This window comes from Ceratotherium simum, chromosome 32 (assembly GCF_057802395.1).
Source record: "Ceratotherium simum simum isolate JZ-2026a chromosome 32, ASM5780239v1, whole genome shotgun sequence".
NCBI lineage: Eukaryota > Metazoa > Chordata > Mammalia > Perissodactyla > Rhinocerotidae > Ceratotherium > Ceratotherium simum.
The window spans coordinates 3710490-3731240 of NC_141931.1; the positions used below are offsets into that span (position 1 = coordinate 3710490).

General features: G+C 36.5%; 1 protein-coding gene across 1 annotated transcript in view; it reads right to left on the bottom strand.

Moving 5' to 3' along the window:
* Positions 1–20751, bottom strand: part of CCDC7 (coiled-coil domain containing 7) — a 403758-nt gene that overhangs the window by 39263 nt on the left and 343744 nt on the right. The window contains 3 exon segments of the mRNA XM_087420895.1: positions 6433–6516; positions 10053–10136; positions 16068–16175. Of these exon segments, the coding sequence (XP_087277021.1) occupies positions 6433–6516; positions 10053–10136; positions 16068–16175 (276 nt within the window).

Genomic DNA, 20751 nt, shown 5'->3' on the forward strand with positions numbered 1-20751 from the left:
GATAAGGGCAGCTCCAAAAGGCAAACTGAAGCTTAGCACCTTTGAAATGACCTTTGGGAGGCCATTCCCTAAAGACTCAGATTTGCTCACAAACCCAGACCCAGAGGGTTGCATGGCAATCAAACACATAATCAATTTGAAGCAGGTGGTAGATGCACTCGATAAACATGGAAACGTCCATCTTCCCTTGCCTACAGAGGTCAAACTCCACCCATATGAACCTGGAGATTGGGTCTATCTTAAAACTTGGAAAAGCAGTTTATCCCAAGATCAGCTAAATCATACTTGGTTAGGGCCTCACTTGGTTTTACTAACCACTCACTCTTCCCTAAAATTAGGAGTCACCCTTTGGATCCACCACACACGTGTAAGAAAGACGCCCACACCTGAACCTCCAGAGAGACAGACAATTGATGACGCCGAGTTTTCCTGCAAACCACTCTCTCAGTGACACTAGAAAGATAAGTAAATCCCAATGACCTGTCAACCTGTGAATGACTGGCTATCCACCCCAGGCCCTGCCCTGTATCCTAACCAACCCCATACCATTTAGGCATGGTATGCCTACAAGGAGGTTGCGTGTTCCTGGGCAGCAGGGCTAGGTCCCTCAGAGAAGGACGGGCAACCCAGTATCCAGACGATTATAGAGCTGGTGGAATCCGGGGGCGGAGGGAGACAAGTATGCCCAGATCCTATATAGATACTAAATGCATTGAGGCTATAAAATTACAGATGGTTATTATGAACAACTCGGAGCTATGCCTGTGGTGACCCACAAACCTATCTGAGATTAGCTGGAAATTCTGCTCCTCTACTGGTCCCTATGACAATGCCCATACCCAGCAGGAAGTAGTTACAGAAGATGGACCTTTGACCTGTGCCCATCAAGAATGAGGAGCAGGACAAAACTAGAGGAGACTTTGTCATCAACTAATTGCCCCAAGGAACTCAAGGGTGGGTTTGGAAGAATTTAACTGTTTTTCCAAATTGTTCTTTTTCCTTTTTGTTATGTTAAGGAGATGCAATCACCAACCACCCTGAACCAAACCAGGCCTCACCACAAGAACTATGTCTATGACCTTTGCCTTAGTTTTAATGCTAAGATCTCTCCAGGAGGAGCTTAGGCCTTATTACTGTAACCCGTAGTGCGCAAGTGAACACCCACCTCTCCATTTTGAATATTCATTCCCCATCCGAAATAAAAGGTCCCTGCTGCAAATATACCTTACCTTGTGTGACAACTACTTCTGGTGGAGAGTCTGATATAACTCACCAGGAGGCAAACCCACTTTGGTTTTGGTAACATAACCCCCAACCCAAACTCCTTCTCTATGTGTTTGTTGTTGTTTTTATCTTCTATTTACGAGTGAGAACATATGGTATTTGACTTTCTCCCTCGGACTTATTTCATTTAGCATTATACCCTCAAGGTCCATCCAAGTTGTCACAAATGGCAAGATTTCATCCTTTTTTATGGCCAAATAGTATTCCCTTGTGTGTATATATATACATATATATGTATCTATATATATATCTTCTTTATCCAATCAGCCACCCTACGCCTTTTGATTGGAGCATTTAGTCCATTGCTATTTAAAGTAGCTATTGATAAGAATGTACTTATTGCCATTTTGTTACTTTTTTTCTGGGTGTTTTAGTAGTTCTTCCCCGTTCCTTTCCGCCTCTCTTGCTTTCTTCCCTTGTGGTTTGATGGCTTTCTTAAGTATTACGTTTGGGTTCCTTTCTCTTAACTTTTTGTGTACTTATTACAGGTTTCTGGCTTGTGATTACCAAGAGGTTCACATATAATAACCTATGTATATAGCAATCTATATAAGTTGATGGTCTCTTAAGTTTTACCTCTTGCTAAAAGCCGTACTCCTTTACTCCCCTCCTCCCACATTTTATGGTTTTGATATATCTAACCTCTTTTGTGTAGGTGTATCCATTACCTTCTTATCATAGGAATAGTTAATTTTAGTACTTTTGTATTTTGACCTTCATATTAGCCTCATAGGTGGTTGATCTGTACCTTTACTGTATATTTTCCTTTACCAGTGATTTTATTGCTTTTTTTTTTTTTATAATTTTCTTATTTATATTTGTGGTCTTCTCTTTTCCACTTAAATAAGTCCCTGTAGCATTTCTTGTAGTACTGGTTTCTTGGTGACAAACTCCTTTAGTTTTTGCTTGTCTGGGAAACTCTTTATCTCTCCTTCCTTTCTGAATGATAACCTTGCCAGGTAAAGTATTCTTGACTGTAGGTTTTTTCCTTTCAGCACTTTAAATATATCATGCCACTCTCTTCTAGCCTGTAAGGTTTCTGCTGAGAAGTCAGCTGATAGCCTTATGGGGTTTCCTTTGTATGTAACTTGTTGCCTTTCTCCTGTGGCTTTTAGGATTCTCTCTTTATACTTGATTCTTGACATTTTAATTATGATGTGTCTTGGTGTGGGCCTCTTTGGGTTTGTCTTGTTTGGTGCTCTCTGTGCTTCCTGTACCTGGATGTCTGCTTCCTTCCCCAGGTTAGGAAAGTTTTCAGCTATTATTTCTTCAGATGGATTCTCTGGCCCTTTATCTCTCTCTTCTCCTTCTGGGACACCTATAATATGGATGTTAGTATGCTTGATGTTGTCCCAGAGGTCCCTTAGACTGTCTTGTTCTTTTTAATTCTTTTTCTGTTCAGCTTGGGTGATTTCCTCTAAACTTTCATCAAGCTCACTGATTCATTCTTCCATATCATCTACTCTGCTTTTGAGTCCCTCTAGTGAATTTTTCATTTCCAGTATTGTCTTTTTCATTTCGGATTGGTTCTTTTTTATAATTCTTTGTTGAAGTTCTCACTGAATTCACCCATTCTTTTCCCAAGATCAGTGAGCATCTTTATGACTATTAGTTTGTACTATTTGTCAGGTACATTGTTTATCTCTGTTTCATTTAGTTCTTTTTGTGAGGATTTGTTCTGTCCCCTTATTTGGAATGCATTCCTTTGTCTTCTCATTTTGCCTCTTTCTCTGTGCTTATATCTATGTATTAGGTAGGTCAGCTATGTCTCCTGATCTTGGAGATGTGGCCTTATGTAAGAGATGCCTTATGAGGTCCAGCAGTGTGCTTTCCTCTTGTCACCAGTTCCAAATGTTCCAGGAGTGTCCCCTGTGTGGGCTACATGTGTCCTTCTGTTGTGGCAGGGTTGTTCTTGCTGCATGTGCCGGGAGGCTAGGCTGTCCCCCTGGCTGGCTGGTTGTAATGCTCAGCTGTGTATGGCTGCTATAATCCTTTCAGTCACTTTATTGGGTGTGGGGAGCCCCAGCACAGTTGGCTGCAGGGTCTAATAGCACATTCCTGCTGCAGTTTTTCTGCTAAGTGAGTAGGCCCCCAGCATGGCTGGTTGCTAGGCTCAGGGGCTTACAATTGCTATAGGCCTCCAGCCTACAAGACTGTTGTCAACTCTCTCAGGAGTGCAGCTGATTGGGGCCGGCCCCAGACATGGGAGCACCCAATTGTTTCAGGCTTTGGAGGGTGGAGCTGATGCCCTATGTGGCTGTTTGAGAACCACAAGTCTGCTGCCACTGACAAGCTGCACCACATGCAGGGCCACACACCCTGTTAACACAGTCCTGCTCTGTGTGCATGCCCTGACCCACTGAAGTGGACCCAGTTGACTCGCTGCAGAGGCCCCACACACTCCACCAATGCAGGCCTGCCCCTTGTGCATGCCCTGCCCCACAGGGGCACATCCACTTGCCCAGCTGCAGAGGTTCCAGGCATCCTGCCTATGAGGGTCACAAGTTGCCCAAGGGCTTGCCATTGGGTGGGGCCAGTCCCTAGGGTGGGCTGCCTGCCCTGGCTGGGCTGTATTAAATCAGTGCTCTAATGGGTAGGGCAGACCCCTGTGCTAACAGGCCAGGGGAAGAACCCCAATGGTGTCTGCCAGCATCTGTGTCAGTACGCCTGTACTCGGTCACAATAAGGGCTGCCACCAATGTCTCAGTCCCTGGGGAGGTCTCACCTCTCACCAATATGTGTCCAGAGGCTATCAAGTGAGTCTCTTTTCACTAAAGGACTGTGCACCTTTCTTTCTGGTGATTTTAGGTTGCTTTCTGAAATGGGTAAATTTGTGTTTGGGCCTTTTAACGGCAGGCTTTTTTTCCCCTTATGTCTGATAGCTTTTCTGGGGGTGTACCCTGTTGTTGTTAATAGGCAGCAAAGCCAGGAATTTTGACACTCATCTCGGTTGTGCTGAGTCCAAAAGCTGCTTATTGTGGTAATGCTCCCCCACTCAGGTCCCCCACTCCTCCAGGAAAGGCCCCCTACATTAAGATAGCTCCCAGCCAGCCACGAAGTACCATGGCTAGAAGGTGGCTTTTTTCTCTCCAGAAAGGAATTTCTGCCTCTTCCACCTCAGTCAGCACTGTTTCTTGTGGTGGGGGTTCTTTTTATCCAGTTTTCAGTTCTCTCTCAGGGGTAATTGTTCCAAAAGTAGTTGTAAATTTGTTGGGTCCATGGAAGGAGGTGAGTTCAGAGTCTGCTTATGCTGCCATCTTGACACCATGATATATGACTCTTGATTGACAGATTTTTCTTTTAGCACTTTGAATACTCCCTCCTACTGCCTTCTGGCTCCCATAGTTTCTGATGCTAAGCCAGCTCTTAATCCTTTTTTTTTTTTTGTGAGGAAAATCAGCCCTGTGCTAACATCTGCCAATCTTCCTTTTTTTTTTTTTTTTTGGCTGAGGAAAACTGGCCCTGGGCTAACATCTGTGCCCATCTTCCTCCACGTTATATGGGACACCACCACAGCATGGCTTGCCAAGCGGTGTGTCAGTGTGAGCCCGGGATCCTAACCGGCAAACCCCGGGCTGCCGCAGCGGAGCACACGCACTTAACCGCTTGCACCACCGGGCCGGCCCCAGCCAGCTCTTAATCTTACTGTGGTTTTATTTACATGGTCAGTTGTTTTTCTCTTGCTGCTTCTAAGATTTTCTCTTTGTCTTTCAACATTTTTACTATGATGCTTCTGGTTGTGGATTTCTTTGTCCTTATTCTACTTAGATTTCATTGGACTTGGATTTGTGGGTTAATAATTTTCATCAAATAGTTTTCAAAATTTTCAGCCATTTTCTTTAAGTATTTTTACTGCTCCTTTTTCTCTCTCTGCTCTCCTTTGAGTATTCTCATTACCTTAAGTTTGCTGATTCTTTCTCCAGACCAGTTGAACCTTCTCTTGAAACCCCCCAGTGATTTTTTTCATTTCATTTATTGTACCTTTCAAATTCAGAATTTGCATTTGGTTCTTTTATATCAATTTTTATCTCTTTGTCAATATTGTTTATTTGATGAAATATTTTCATTGTATCTTCATTTTCTTCTTTAACCAGAGTTTCCTTTAATTGTTTAAACATATTTATAATAACTATTTTGAAGTCATTGTCTGCTAAGTCCAACAACTAGGACTCTCACAAGCAGTTTTTGCTGCCTAATATTTCCTATGCTTAAGTCACAATTTGCTATTTCTTTGCATGTCTTAATTTTTTTATTAATAACTAGACATTTTAGATAATATTTCATAGGAACTCTGGATTCCGATTTCTGCTTCCCATTTTTGGTATGTGTTGTTTAGCCTGCTTGTTTGCTTGCTTGTTTATATATTTAATTAGTTAGCTAGTTAGTTAATTATAGTGATTTGACAGGAGTATTTTACTAAGATCTCTTTCCCCTGATGTGTGAAGTCTCTCACGTTGCTCCACAGAGGGAATATCCTTGGGCATGCACATAGTCATCTTTTGATGTCAATGCTTTTAACAGGGCTCTGTTTGAATGTCTTTCTCTTTTTTCTCTGTTAAGGTGTCTTCTTCTTTTGGTATTACGGCAAAGATCAAAGATAAGTATGTCTAACACTGTTACTCCAGGCCTAAGTTCTATTGTATAATCTCTGAACCACAGAACGTAACTACAGAACTCTACTTACTGCAGCTGAGATAGTATAAGTCTGCCTGACATTTTCATCAATAGAGGAAATTGATGACAAATGAAATAACTGCTATGTTCTTTTTCTTATCACATTCATCAGCTAGGCTTTCTGCATTTGCAAATTCAAAAAAATAATTTCTATCTAAGCTAGAAATAGAGAGTAGAATATATTGGATATATTTGTACTAGGCATATTATAAGGTTATTATAGCATTGGTTTTTATGGATTACATTCTAAATGTATGAGTTCTAAGACTAATAATATCTAACTAGTTCTACGTTAATACTTAATACAAGAATTCAACTAATTAAAAGAGGGAATTCATGAAAACTTTTGCCTATGTAATAATAAACTATAGTTTATTATATAGTTACTGTTGTTATTAAAGATCCATATTTAATTAAGCTCCAGAGAAGATAAACAAAGTTGAAATAGTACATTTGTAAAATTCTTGTTCTTACCAGGGAGATTCATTGATTGTGTCTTGAGTTGTCTCTTTGTTACTCCTCTTCCAATTCTATCTGTTGAGTGTTCTACATTAGTCCCTAGAGAAATAAACAGATTTCAAAACACTTGCATGGTAGGCATTCACATACGAATGTGTGTGTGTGCGTGTGTGTGTGGGGGTATATGTATAGGACTAACTTAATTAGCATTTGTTATTTTAGAAGAAGCGTTATACTGAAATGTCTGGATTAGAGAATCACGAAACCTTAAATTGGAACAGATGGAGCAATTATATAAGCCACATTACATTGAAGTTTAAAGATATTTAATGATTTGACCAAAACCAAATATTCAGGTAATGACAAAATTGTTCTACAACCTTATGCCACATAATTCCTTCACCAGGGCTTTTTCTATACATGAGTGTTGGTATTGCATCCTTTTCCATTTGAGTCTTTATGTGATTTTTACTTTTTGCTGGATTTAGAAACTACTATCTAGGTCCAAGGACAGAAAAATAAAATGAAATTTATTTAAAAGAATTTGATATTGCAAAAGGAATAATTAGAATTGTTAACTCTGGGTTACCTATTAGGTAAAGTTTTGTGGGCAAAAATTTGTTTTAACACAACATGTAACCGAAGTTGGAAATCTGTCCTGATCCAGACATCAAAGATTGGGAGTCTTGCTTTAGAGAAATGACTGAGCCCATGAATATTTAAGGTTTGCACTGGAGCCATGGTAGCACAAATATATGATGACTGTAATCTAAACAGAGGTGAAGACCAGATGGGCATCATTACTAAAACCAAAGGTACATTGGATTGGACAGAACAAGTTTTCAATATCTATGTAACAGCATTTGTGAAAGTAATATGAACTATAGCAACACGTAACTGGAGAACACGAGCATATTTTAGCCATCTGGTCTTTCTGCAACAGATATAATTAGAAGAGCTGATTCATTTGCATTGAGAAAACAAAGGATTCTCAGATAAGCAGGGAGGCATTGAGAACAGCCCTTGAGGGCAGACTGGGTTAAACACTAGAAGTATAAAAGGCATGTGGCGGAAAAACTTAGAACCTCTTGAGTCACAATTTTCCTCCTTCACAATATCCTCCCATTGGGTTTAAGTCTTTTTTAAGAGTCCTATCCTGCTTGGAGTCGCCTGAGCTATTTTTTAAAAGACATATACTATACAATTTGCCCATTTAAAATGTCTAATCAATGGTTATTAATGTAATCATAGAATTGTGTGACAATCACCAGTCAATTTTACAATCTACTTCAGATTCATGCTAACTAAATTTCAGTGGGATTTAGAAATGTTACTTCCATATTCCATATATATAGTCCTATATATAACTCTAAATTCCTATTCTCTTTTTTCTGTTTTCCCTCTTATCATATTACACCTGTAAATATAAATTCATTTATTATAATTTTTGTTTTAATTATTTCTTTACATAACTTTAAGCCCTATAAAGAAACTGAGAGAAGAAGATCGAGTATGTATGTATAGGGTTTGCTATATTAACTAATTTATTTATAATATCTGGTTCTCTTTTCTGCCATTTTTTTTTGTGTGTGAGGAAGATCAGCCCTGTGCTAACATCTGCCAATCCTCCTCTTTTTTTGCTGAGGAAGACTGGCCCTGGGCTAACATCCGTGCCCATCTTCCTCCACTTTATATGGGACGCCACCACAGCATGGCTTGCCAAGTGGTGTGTCGGTAAGCACCCGGGATCCGAACTGGCGAACCCCAGGCCACTGCAGTGGAGTGCACGCACTTAATCGCTTGCACCACCAGGCCGGCCCCTCAGCCATTATTTTTAATTATATTTTCTGCACTTTAATCTCTCTGCTCTCCTTGTAGTGCTTCAATACTATAAGTTTGCAGATTCTTTCTTCTGATAGTGTAAATCTACTGAGCACGTCTAGTGAATTTTTAAATTTCAGTTATTGTACTGTTAAACTCCTAGATTTCCACATGATCCTTTTCAAAATAATATCTTTCTTTCTGTAGATATTTCCTATATGATGAGACATTGTCATCCTACTTCTTTTTTCCTTGTTATGTGTCACATTTTACTGTTTCTTTGCATGACCCATAATTTATGCTGCAAACTGGACATTTTAGATATATAATGTAGCTTTTCTGCATATTGAGTTTATCATCCTCTTTCAAGGCATATTATTACTATTTTCTAGTTTATTTTTTAGTTATTTGGCTGAATTATTATACTGAAGTCATTTCCTTCTGCAGTTTGAAGCTACTACTGTTGCTCCCCAAAGGGCAAAGCCTTGGACGTGCACACAGTGATGTTTGGATGACATTGTAATTTTAGCAGGGCTGTCTTTGACTGTTTCTTTCCCTTATTTCTCTGTTAAGATGTCTGCCTCTTTTGGTATCACACCAGAAGTCAAAGGGCAGTGTGTCTATTACTATTACAAGAGTAAAAGCAGTACTATAATCTCTGAACTATGTAGCACAACTAATGGACTCTACTCAGCTGAGATATCATAAATATGCCTGACATTTCCCTCAAAGAAAGGGAAATGGTATCTGTGGGAGATCAAGATTTGGCCACCCTGAAATCTATCTCTTTACCTTGGTTGTTTTCTCTAGGGACATTTGACCTCTCCCACTAACTGCCTAAAGAATTTGACATGGTAGCTCCTTCCTGGAACAGATCTATCATGATGGCTGTAAAGATAACGTAGGGTAAATGTTACAATAGGAAAGGCACCAACAAGCCCCTCTTATCAGAAGTTCTGTCTCTCTGGCCACATTCTCTGGATGACCCTGCGAGGAGTTGCCAGACAATCATTTACATTTATAAGTGAAATCTCCATTTGTAAAGGTATCTCCCTCTCTGTATTGGGAAGAGGGGGGATGAGCTCATTTCTAGTGACTTATCAATGTGGAAGGTGAGGCCTTGGGGCTGCATAATAAACCTTACTCTTGTTTACTGTGCTTTAGTGGTAATCTCCTGTAACTGACTCCCCCAACCCCCAAAATCCTCCTTTGTCATTGGCTGAACATAGTATTTAAGACGAGAATTTCTGCTATTGTGTTGAGAAACGCAGTGTCCCTGCTTTCTCCCATGTATACATGTTATTAAACTTGGTATTATTTTCTCCTGCTAACCTGTTTGCTAATTATTTGGCCAGCCATAAGAACCTTAAGGGAAAGGGCAGAGGGAGATTCTCCCTCTTCCCCCGACATATCCAATGAATTAACTATCTGTTATATTCCTCTTGTTCTTATTACATTCGTCATGTAGTCTTTCTCCTTTTTGCAAATTCCAAGGAACTTTCTATCTAAGCCAGAAATAGAAAGTGAGTCGATTAGCACTGGACATACTTGCACCAAGCATATTCTAAGGTCACACTATAGCATCTAATTTTTATGGTTTAATTTCTACATAAGTTCTAAAACTCACAATATCTAGCTAATTTCTCATTACTAGTAAACACCAGAGTACAACTAATTATGAGGATATCTATGAAGATTTTACTCACATAATAATAACATATAGGTACTCTTATCATTAAAGATCCATACTTACTTAAACTCTAAAGAAGATAAATAAACCAGAAATATTAGACTTGCAAAATTTTTGTTCTTACCAGGGAGACTCTTTGGTTGTAGCTTCATTTCTCTCATTAACATACGTCTTCCAATAGTATCTTTCAAGTGTTCCACATCAGTCTCTATAGAAATAAGTAGACATCAAAACACTTTGTAAGGTAACCCTAACATACGAGTGTATGTGTGCAGTACTATATTAATTAGTCTTGTTATTAATGAATAAGTGTTATAATGAAATGTCTGGATTGCAGAATCACTAAACCTTAGAATTGAAAGGGCTTTTAGCAATTATTAAGCCTCCATATATTGAGGCTAAGAGATGTTAATGATTTGACCAAGATTGTGTATCCACATAATGACAAAATTGATACAGAAACTTACACCTCATAATTCTTTAACCAGTGCTTTTTCCTGTACAATGCTATCTCTTATGCTAAATTAAAGTATCCTGGAGAGTTTATGATAATATAACTTTCAAGTTTACAGTAAAATAATAACCATACTGTATGGATATACCCTTCATGTGGAACATAACATTTTCTTTCACAGGTTATGTTGCAAAATATGGTCTCCATTGTCACAGAAAATTACTACAGAGCAGAAATTCTTTGACTCATCCAGGAATATTTTAATATCCTTTTACGTTATTTAATTGTAAACAAAGTAGACATGGTGATGGAAAAGAATAATGGGCTATTCTGCAGACTGAGAAAAAGTGCCTTCCCAGGTCCCTTTAGCATGTGGACCATGTAGCTTGGGAGGAGGAAATGGTTAAATTTGCAAAAGTACTGGAACTGAGTTTGGGTCTCTTTCCATTTGAGTTTTTTTGTGACTTGAAATTTTTGCTTGCTTTAGAAACTGCAACTAGGTCAAATTGCAGGAAAAATACATGGACATTATTAAAGAAGAATTCATACTGAAAAAATAATAATTTGGAATATCCACCTAAGGTTAACTACAGGCATACCTCATTTTTATTGCACGTTGCTTTATTGAGCTTTGCAAATATTGCATTTTTTACAAATTAAGGATTTGTGGCAATCATGTGCTGATTAAGTCTATAGGCACCATTCTTCCAATAGCATTTGCTCTCTTCACGTCTCTGTGTCACATTTTGGTAATTCTCACAGTATTTCAAGCCTTTTCATTATTATTATATTTGTTATGGCGATCTGTGATCAGTGATCTTTGTTGTTACTATTGTAATTCTTTTGGGGCTCTACAAACCATGCCCATATAAGATGAGAACTTAATCTATAAATGTTGTGTATTCTGACTGCTCCACTGACCAGCCGTTTCCCCATCTCTTTCCTTCTCCTTAGACCTCCTATTCCTTGAGACACAACAATATTGAAATTAAGCCAGTTAATAACCCTACAATGGCCTCTAAGTGTTCAAGTGAAAGGAAGAGTTTCACGTCTCTCACTTTAAATCAAAAGCTATAAATGAGTAAGCTTAGTGAAGGAGGTATATGGTGAAAGCTGAGATAGACTGAAAGCTAGGCTTCTTGCATGAAACAGTTAGTCAAGCTGTGAATGCAAAGGAAAAGTTCTTGAAGGAAATTAAAGTACTACTCCAGTGAACACATGAATGATAAGAAAGTGAAACAGCCTTATTGCTGATATGCAGAAAGTTTTTGTGGTTTGGATAGAAGATCAAACCAGCCACAACATTCCCTTAAGACAAAACCTAATACAGAGAAAGGCCCTAACTCTCTTCAATTCTCTGAAGGCTGAGAGAGGTGAGGAAGCTGCAAAAGAAAAGTTTGAAGCTAGCAGAAGTTGGTTCATCAGGTTTAAAAAAGAAGCCATCTGCATAACATAAAGTACAAAGTGAAGCAGCAAGTGCTTATGTAGAAGCTGCAGCAAGTTATCCAGGAGATCTAGCTAAGATAATTAATGAAGGTGGCTACACTAAACAAGATTTTCAATGTAGATGAAACAGCCTTATATTGGAAGAAGATGCCATCTAGGACTTTCATAGCTGGAGAGGAGAAGTCTTCTACTTCTTCCTTTTTAATCTGGATCTCTTTTATTTCTTTTTCTTGCCTATTTGTTCTGGCTAGGATTTCCAGTACTATATTGAACAAAAGTGGCAAGACTGGGTATCACTGTCTTGTTCTTGATCTTAGAGGAAAAGCTTTTAGCTTTTCATCATTGAGTATTGTGTTAGCTGTGGGATCGTCATATATGGCCTCTATTACGTTTAGATACATCCCAACCATACATAATTAGTTGAGTTTTTATCATGAAAGATGTTGAAAATGCAAATGTTTTCTCTGCATCTATTGGGATGATATGATTTTTATCCTTCAGTGTGTTAATGTGGGATATTACCTTTATTAATTTGTGCAGGTTGAACTATCCATGCATTCCAGAGATATCTCACTTGATCATGGTATATGATCCTTTTCATGTGCTGTTGTATTTAGTTTCCTAATATTTTGTTGAGGATTTTTGCATCTATGTTCATCAGTGATATTAGCCTGTCATTTTCTTTTCTTGTAGTGTCATTCTCTGAATTTGGTATGAGGGTATGCTGGTCTCACAAAACAAGTTTGTGAGTGTTCTCTCCTCTTCAATTTGGAAAGATGTTGAGAAGGATTGGGATTAACTCTTCGTTATTTATTTGGTAGAATAAACCAGTGAAGCCATCTGGTCCTGAGTTTTTCTTTGTTTGGAGATTATTGATTACTGATTAAATCTCCTTACACATTATTAGTCTGTTCAGATTTTGTATTTCTTTATGATTCAGTCTTGATAGGTTTTATGTTTCTTGGAGTTTATCCTTTTTTCCTCAGTTATCTGTTTTGTTGGCATATAATTATTCCTAGTAGTTTCTTGTGATCCTCTGTGTTTTTGCGGTATCAGTTGTAATGTATTCTCTTCCACTATGATTTTAAGTCTTCTCTCTTTTTTATTAGTGTAGCTAAAGATTTGTCAATTTGTATATCTTTTCAAAGAACTAACTCTTAGTTTTATTAATCTTTTGTATTGTCTTTCCAGTCTGTACCTTATTTATTTCTTTTCTGATCTATGTTATTTTCTTCCTTCTATTAATTTTGGGCTTAGTTTGTTCTTCTTTTCCTACTTTCTGGAGGTGTAAAGTCATATTATTCAATTGAGATCTCTCTTTTTTCTAATGTAGGCATTTATCACTATAAACTTCTCCCTTAGAGCTACTTTTTCTCCATCGCTTAAGTTTTTAATGTTATGTTTCTCTTTTTGGTTGTCACAAGATTTTTGTAATTTCCCTTTTAATTTCTTTTTTGATCCAGTGGGTATTCAGGAGCATGTTGTTTAATCCACATATTTGTGAATCTGTCAGTTTTCTTCCTGTTATTGATTTCTAGTTTCATACCATTGTAGTCAGATAAGGTTCTCGATAGATTTAAATATTCTTAGATTTATTAAGATTTGTTTTGTGGGCTAACATATGATCTATTCTGGAGAACATTCCACGTACACTTGAGAAAAATGTGTATTCTACTGCTGTTGGACGGATGGCATGTTCTGTATATGCCCATTAGGTCTACTTGGTCTAAAATATAGTTTAAGTCCAACATTTCCTTATTGACTTTTTGTCTGGATAATCTATCCTTGTTGAAAGTGAAATATTGAAGTCTCCTACTATTATTGTATTGCTGTGTTTCTCCATTCAGTTCTGTTAACATTTGCTTTATATATTTAGGTGCTCTGACATTGGGCGCATAAATATTTACAATTGTTACATCATCTTCATCTTTATGCACATAAAAAGCTCTAGATTTTTACTCTCCCTTCCCACATTTTATGTTTTTAATGTCATAATTTACATCTTTTATATTGTGTAACCATAACAAATCATTGCAGTTATACTTATTTTAATAGTTTTGTCTTTAACCTTTATAACAGTGGTGTTATTTACACACCACCATTACAGTATTAGAGTATTCTGAAATTGACTATATATAGTTACCTTTTTCATTGAGTTTTATACTTTCATATATTTTCATGTTTCCAATTAGCATATTTTTGTGTCAGCCTGAAGATTTTCTTTTAGCATTTATTGTAAATTGGGTCTAGTTTTGATGATCTCCTTCAGCTTTTGTTTGGCAAAATCTTTATCTCTCCTTCAATTCTGAAGGACAACTTTGCTGAATAAAGAAATCTTCGTTGGCAGTTTTTTTCTTTCAATGCTTTGAATGTATCATCCCATTCCCTCCTGGCCTGAGAGGTTTCTGCTGAAAAATCTGCTGATAGATTTATGGGTTCTGTTGCAGATAACAAGTCACTTTTCTCTCACTAATTTCAATATTCTCTTTTTCTTTAAGTTTTGAGAATTTAATTATAAAGTGTCTTGGTGTGGGTCTCTTTGTATTCATCTTGTTTGGTATTGTTTGGGTTCCCTGGATCTGAACATCTGTTTTTTTCAACAGGTTTGGGAATTTTTCAGCCATTATTACTTTGAGTAAGCTTTCCACCCCTTTCTCTCTCTCTTCCCCTTCTGGGACTCCCACATGCATATATTGTTTCACTTTATGGTATACTATAAGTCTTTTAAGCTATCTTTCCTCCTTTTCATTATTTTTTCTTTTTGCTCCTTTGCTTTCATGATTTCCATTGTCTTTGAGCTCACTGATCATTTCTTCTGCTTCATCTAGTCTGTTGAGTTCCTCTATTAAATTTTTCAGGTCAGTTATTTTATTCTTCAGCTTTATTATTTCTGTTTGGTATTCTTTTATATCTTCTATCTCTGTTGAAATTCTCACTTTGTTCATGCATTGCTCTCCTGATATCAGTGAACATATTTATCATTTTTATTTTGAATTCTCTGTTGAGTAAATGTTTGCTTAGGGTCAGTTTCTGAAATTTATCTTGTTCTTTGGTTCAGAATATATTTCCTTTTTCTTCAGTTTCCTTGACTGTCTATTTTTGTTTCTATGCATTAGATAAAACAGCCACGTCTCTCAGTCATGACAGACTAGCCTTGTGTAGGAGGTGAACCTTGCCAATCAGCCTGGCTCAATCTTCCAGTTGCTTCTCAAACCTTTGTGCTTGTCTAAACCACCACGTTTGTTTTTCTTTGTTCTTAGTGGATTCTAGGAGATTAGGGTGTGCCAAAACTAGTCAGTGCCCCAAATTCATTGGAAATGCCCACACATCCATTCATGTTCTTGGCTGACTATTAATTGTCTGCCCCTTTAGCTAATTAGGGCACATCTAGTGGTAATGCATTGAATGTCAGGAGCTCTCCTATTCTTTGTAGTTTGTTTTTGTGCTGGGGCACTCCTTCACACTTCCACAAAATTTTCTTACCACTTTGAAGATGGATTTTTCTTAAGTAGATATTCTCTTGGTTATTGTAAACATTTGATTGTTTCCCACTGCTCTGCTAAAGTTGGTTCTGACAGTTTCTGCTTATTTTTTTCAATGTTTCTGTCAGGGAGCAAGAGATTGGTGCCTCCTAGTCTACCATTTTTCTGACATCTACCTTAAAGTGGTTGTTTGGAAGTTGCCACAGAACACTTAAGTTTATATTTTATTACAAAATACTTAGTCACTTGGCCACATCAGCTTGAGCACATATTCTACTTCTTACATATTTTTTTTACCATTAGAAATTTTCCAACTTTGTGATAGGCAGATCACAAAGCAGCCATATTGCCTATCTAATGATAGTTCCATTTTTTTTATTCCATCTTGTTATTACAAAAGATGATATGATTAATTAAAATTATATTCTCTAAGGAACTGATAATATAGCATCTAGTTTATGTTAGGAAAATTCACAATGTAGGGAAAAGCTTATATATTTTTGTTTCATGAGCAGGTAAAGGGAAATTATTAAGCGTTACCTAATTAATGTTTGTTTGGTGGAGTGAGTCACATAATAATATTTTAAATATACATATTAATTGATAGATTGATTGCAGTGAAATTATCATTAGGTTAAGAAAGGCTGCCCTACGTTTGAATTTCTTATTATCTTTTAACAACAGAACTATACAGTTGAAATACTTTAACTCTTAGACTATGTTCTAATGTGTCTAAACATTATAAATCTCTACTTACCTACCACTTTGTTTAAATCTAATTGAAATATTAGGTTGCTAATTGATGGATTCATTGCTGGAAGATTTTCTGAAGTATCTGGAAGTTCTGAAGCTGCTTCATTTTTAACTGGAATAACAATAGATCGCAGATTAGTTGACTTAAAACTAACATTTTCTTTAAGGTAAAATTATAGTACATAAAATTAATTAGAGATATTTTACCTTACAATTATTTAACCTTATTTACTTCACAATTTAACATACTGATTATTCAATTAAGTACAAATATGTCTAATAATTTTTAAAAGCTTACTAAATAGCTACTACATGCTAGATATTATACTAAGTACTTTTCAGATATTATCTCATTTAATCCTCACAAGAATTCTAGGAAGTAGGTATTTTATTCCCATTTAACAGATGAGGGAAGTAGAGTTTAGAGAGATTATGCATATTTTGGAAGGTCACATAGTTATTAACTGCAAAAGCTTGAAATAAATTTTGTTCCTTTAGACTCCAAAACCTATTCTCTAGCTAGTAAATTCAAGTGTCTACTGGGATTGAGCATGTAATATGAATGAAATGAACCTGGTGATGTTTGAAGCAGCATGAATAGCAGAAGTGAAGTGGAGTAAATATTTTATATAAGGCTATTACTCTCACTGACTGTTACAAATGCAGGCCTGATGTTCCTGGGTCATCTAAATTCTCAAAAGAAGCTAGAAGTGTAGATATTTACAAGGAATCCCAAGATTTTTAAATATTTGCAAGTAATCTAAAAGTTTTAAGCATATTTGTAAGACAAAACAAATCATCAGCTATTGCCACAAGAGAATTACCTAAATTTAGGAAAGGATTAATTCTACCACGTGGGTGTCATTTGAAAGCCAATTACTAGGTTATATTTCTTTGGAAAACATCATCATTTATTTACCAATATATCTCTCTATCATCCAGGAACAGGAAAATAAGATTTAAAATCTGGATAAAATTGGTATTTTCAAAAGAAAATAAAAATAAGCAACGTATGCCAGGAAAAAGTGGAAAGAATAATTAAAAATTAAAATTGGAAATTAAAGTAATAACCTTTCAAAAGTACCAGGCCCAGATATTTTCATGAGTGGAATTCTTTATAATTCCTCAAGGATTAAATCTTATGCCAGGGCCAGCCCCGTGGTTTAGCGGTTAAGTGCGTGTGCTCCGCTACTGGCAGCCCGGGTTCCGTCCTGGGCGCGCACCAATGCACCGCTTCTCCGGCCATGGTGAGGCCGCGTCCCACATACAGCAACTAGAAGGATGTGCAACTATGACATACAACTATCTACTGGGGCTTTGGGGAAAAAAAAAAGGAGGAGGATTGGCAATGGATATTAGCTCAGAGCCGGTCTTCCTCAGCAAAAAGAGAAGGATTACCATGGATGTTAGCTCAGGGCTGATCTTCCTCACACACACACAAAAAAAGTGTGGCAGTTAAAAAAAAAAATCTTATGCTATATCACATAAAAATGGAATTTTTCCATTTCTTTTATAAAATCAAAATAGTTATTATAAAGATATTGATATAGATATAATAGGCATAACTGACATAAAAAATACTGTAGATAGAAATATAATAATGCAAGTCACATATGTAATTAAAGGTAATAATAGCTCCATTAAAAATAAATGAAATGAGTAAAATCAATTTTAACAATGTTTTATTTAACCAAATATATCCAAAATATCATTTCAACATGTAATCAAAATACAAAGAATGAGATATTTTATAATTATTTTCATAGGAGGTCTTCAAACTCAAGTGTGTGTTATAAACTTACAGCACATCTCAATTCAACTAGCTGCATTTCAAGTGCTCAATATCCATATGTGGCTAGGGGTGCCACATTACACAGTACAGCTTTAAAATATAAAGGCAAAAATCTTAGATAAAAAGTAAGGAAATAAAATTCAGTAGTTTATTAAAATAATAACATGGCATGACCTAGTAGATTCATTCCCAGAATACAAGGGAGGTCATCTATTAATATAGTTACCATATTAATGGTTCTAAAGAGAAATGATGTAGGATTATCTTAAGGTCAAAAGTCATGTAAAAAACTTGAACACACATTTTAAAATTTTCCCCAGTTTTAATGATATATAATTGACATAAACATGGTGTAAGTTTAAGGTTTACAATGTGATGATTTGATATACATATATATTGCAAAATGAATACCACAATACAGTTAACACATATATCACCTCACATAAATGTTAATTTTTTTTTGTAGTGAGAACATTTAATATCTATTCTGTTAGGAACTTTCAAGTATACAGTACAGTACTGTTAACTATAGTCCCCATGCTATATATTATATCCCCAGAATTTATTAATCTTGTAATCAGAAGTTTGTACTCTTTGTACCCTCTGACTAACATATCCCCATTTCCTCCCTCCTCAGGCCCCTGGCAACCACCATTCTACTCTATGTTTTCATGAATTTGGCACTTTTTATATTCCACATATAAGTGAGATCATAAGGTACCTGTTTTTCTCTATCTTACTTATTTCACTTAGCACAATGCCCTCAAGGTCCATCTATGTTGTCGCAAAGGGCAGCATTTCCTCCTTTTTTATGGCTGAATAATATTTCATTGTATATATGTATATATGTATATGTATATATGTATATATATCTGTTCATCTGTTGAAAGACACCTGGATTGTTTCTTGGCTATTGTAAATAATGCTGCAATGAACATGGGAGTGCAGATATCTCTTCGAGATCCTAATTTCTTTTCTTTCAGGTATATACCCAGAAGTGGGAATGCTGAATCATATGGTAGTTCTATTTTTAACTTTTTGAGGAACTTCCATACAATTTTCCATAGTGGCTGTATCAATTTACATTCCCACCAACAGTGGTCAAGGGTTTCCTTTTCTCCACATCCTCAGCAACACTTGTTTTCTCTTGTCTTTCTGATAATAACCATTTTAACAGGTATGAGATGATATCTCATTGTGGTTTTGATTTGCATTTGCTTGATGATCAGTGATGTTGAACATCTTTTTACGTACCTGCTGGCCATTTGTATGTTTTCTTTGGGAAAATGTCTATTCAGGTCCTCTGCCCATTTTTTTAATGGGATTATTAGTGTTTTTGCTATTGAGTTCTGAGTTCTTTATATATTTTGAATATTGACCTCTTATCTGATATATAGTTTGCAAATATTTTCTCCTATTCTATAGGTTGCCTTTTTATTATTATTATTTCTTTTGCTGTGCAGAAGCTTTTTGGTTTGACGTAGTTCTCGTTTATTTTTGCTTTTGTTGCCTGTGCTTTTAGTGTCATATCCAAAAAATTGCTGCCAAGGCCAATGTCAAGGAGCTTTTTCCCTGTTTTATTCTAGAAGATTTATGGTTTCAGGTTTTACATTTAAGTCTTTAATCCATTTCAGTTGATTTTTGTGTATAGAGTAAGATAGGAGATCAACTTCATTCTTTTCATGTGGATATCCACTTTTCCCAAAGCCGTTTATTGAAGATACAATCCTTTTCCCATTGAGCATTCTTGGCTCCCTTCTGTAATATTAGTTGACCGTCTATGCATAGATTTATTTCTGGACTCTCAATTCTGATCCATTTGCCTATGTGCCTGTTTTTATGCCAGTACCATACAGTGTTGATCACAATAGTTTTGCAGTACATACTTTGAAACCTCAGAAAGTGTGATGCCTCCAGATTTGCTCTTCTTTCTCAAGATTGCTTTGGCTATTTGGGGTCTTTTTTGGTTCCACATGAATTTTAGGACAGTTTTTTCTATTCCTGTGAAAATGCCATGGGAATTTTGACAGTGACTGCATTAAATCTGTAGATGGCATTGGGTATTGTGGACACTTTAACAACATTAATTTTTCTTATCCATCAACACAGGATATCTTTCCATTTATCTGTGTCTTCTTCAATTTCTTTCACAAAAGTCTTACAGTTTTCAGAGGACAGGCATACCTTGGAGATATTGTGGGTTTGGTTCCAGACCACCACAATAAAGGGAATATCACAATAAAGTGAGTCACACAAATATTTTGGTTTCCCAGTGCATATAAAAGTTATGTTTACACTACAATGTAGTCTGCTAAGTGTGTAACATCATTATGTCTAAAGAAAACAATGTATACACCTTAATTAAAAAATACTTTATTGCCAAAAAATGCTAACCATTATCTCAGCCTTTAGCAAGTTACAATCTTTTTGCTGGTGGGGGACATTGCCTTGATGCTGATGGCTGCAGCCTGATCAGGGTGGTGGCTGCTGAAGGTTGGGGTGGTTGTGCCTATTTCTTAAAATAAGACAACAGTGAAGTTTGCTGTATCGACTGGCTTTTCCTTTCACAAACAATTTCTCCATAGCACGCAATGCTGTTTGATGGCATTTTACCCACAGTAGAACTTCGTTCAAACTTAGAGTCAATCCTCTCAAATCCTACTGCTGCTTTATCAACTCAGTTTATGTGATATTCTAAATCCTTTGTTGTCATTTCAAAAATCTTCACAGTGTCTTCACCAGGAGTAGATATCATCTCAAGAAACCACTTTGTTTGCTCATCCCTAAGAATCAACTCCTTATTCATTAAAATTTTATCATGAGATATCAGCAATTAAGTCACAACGTCAGGCTCCACTTCTAAGTTTAGTTCTCTTGCTATTTCCACCACGTCTTC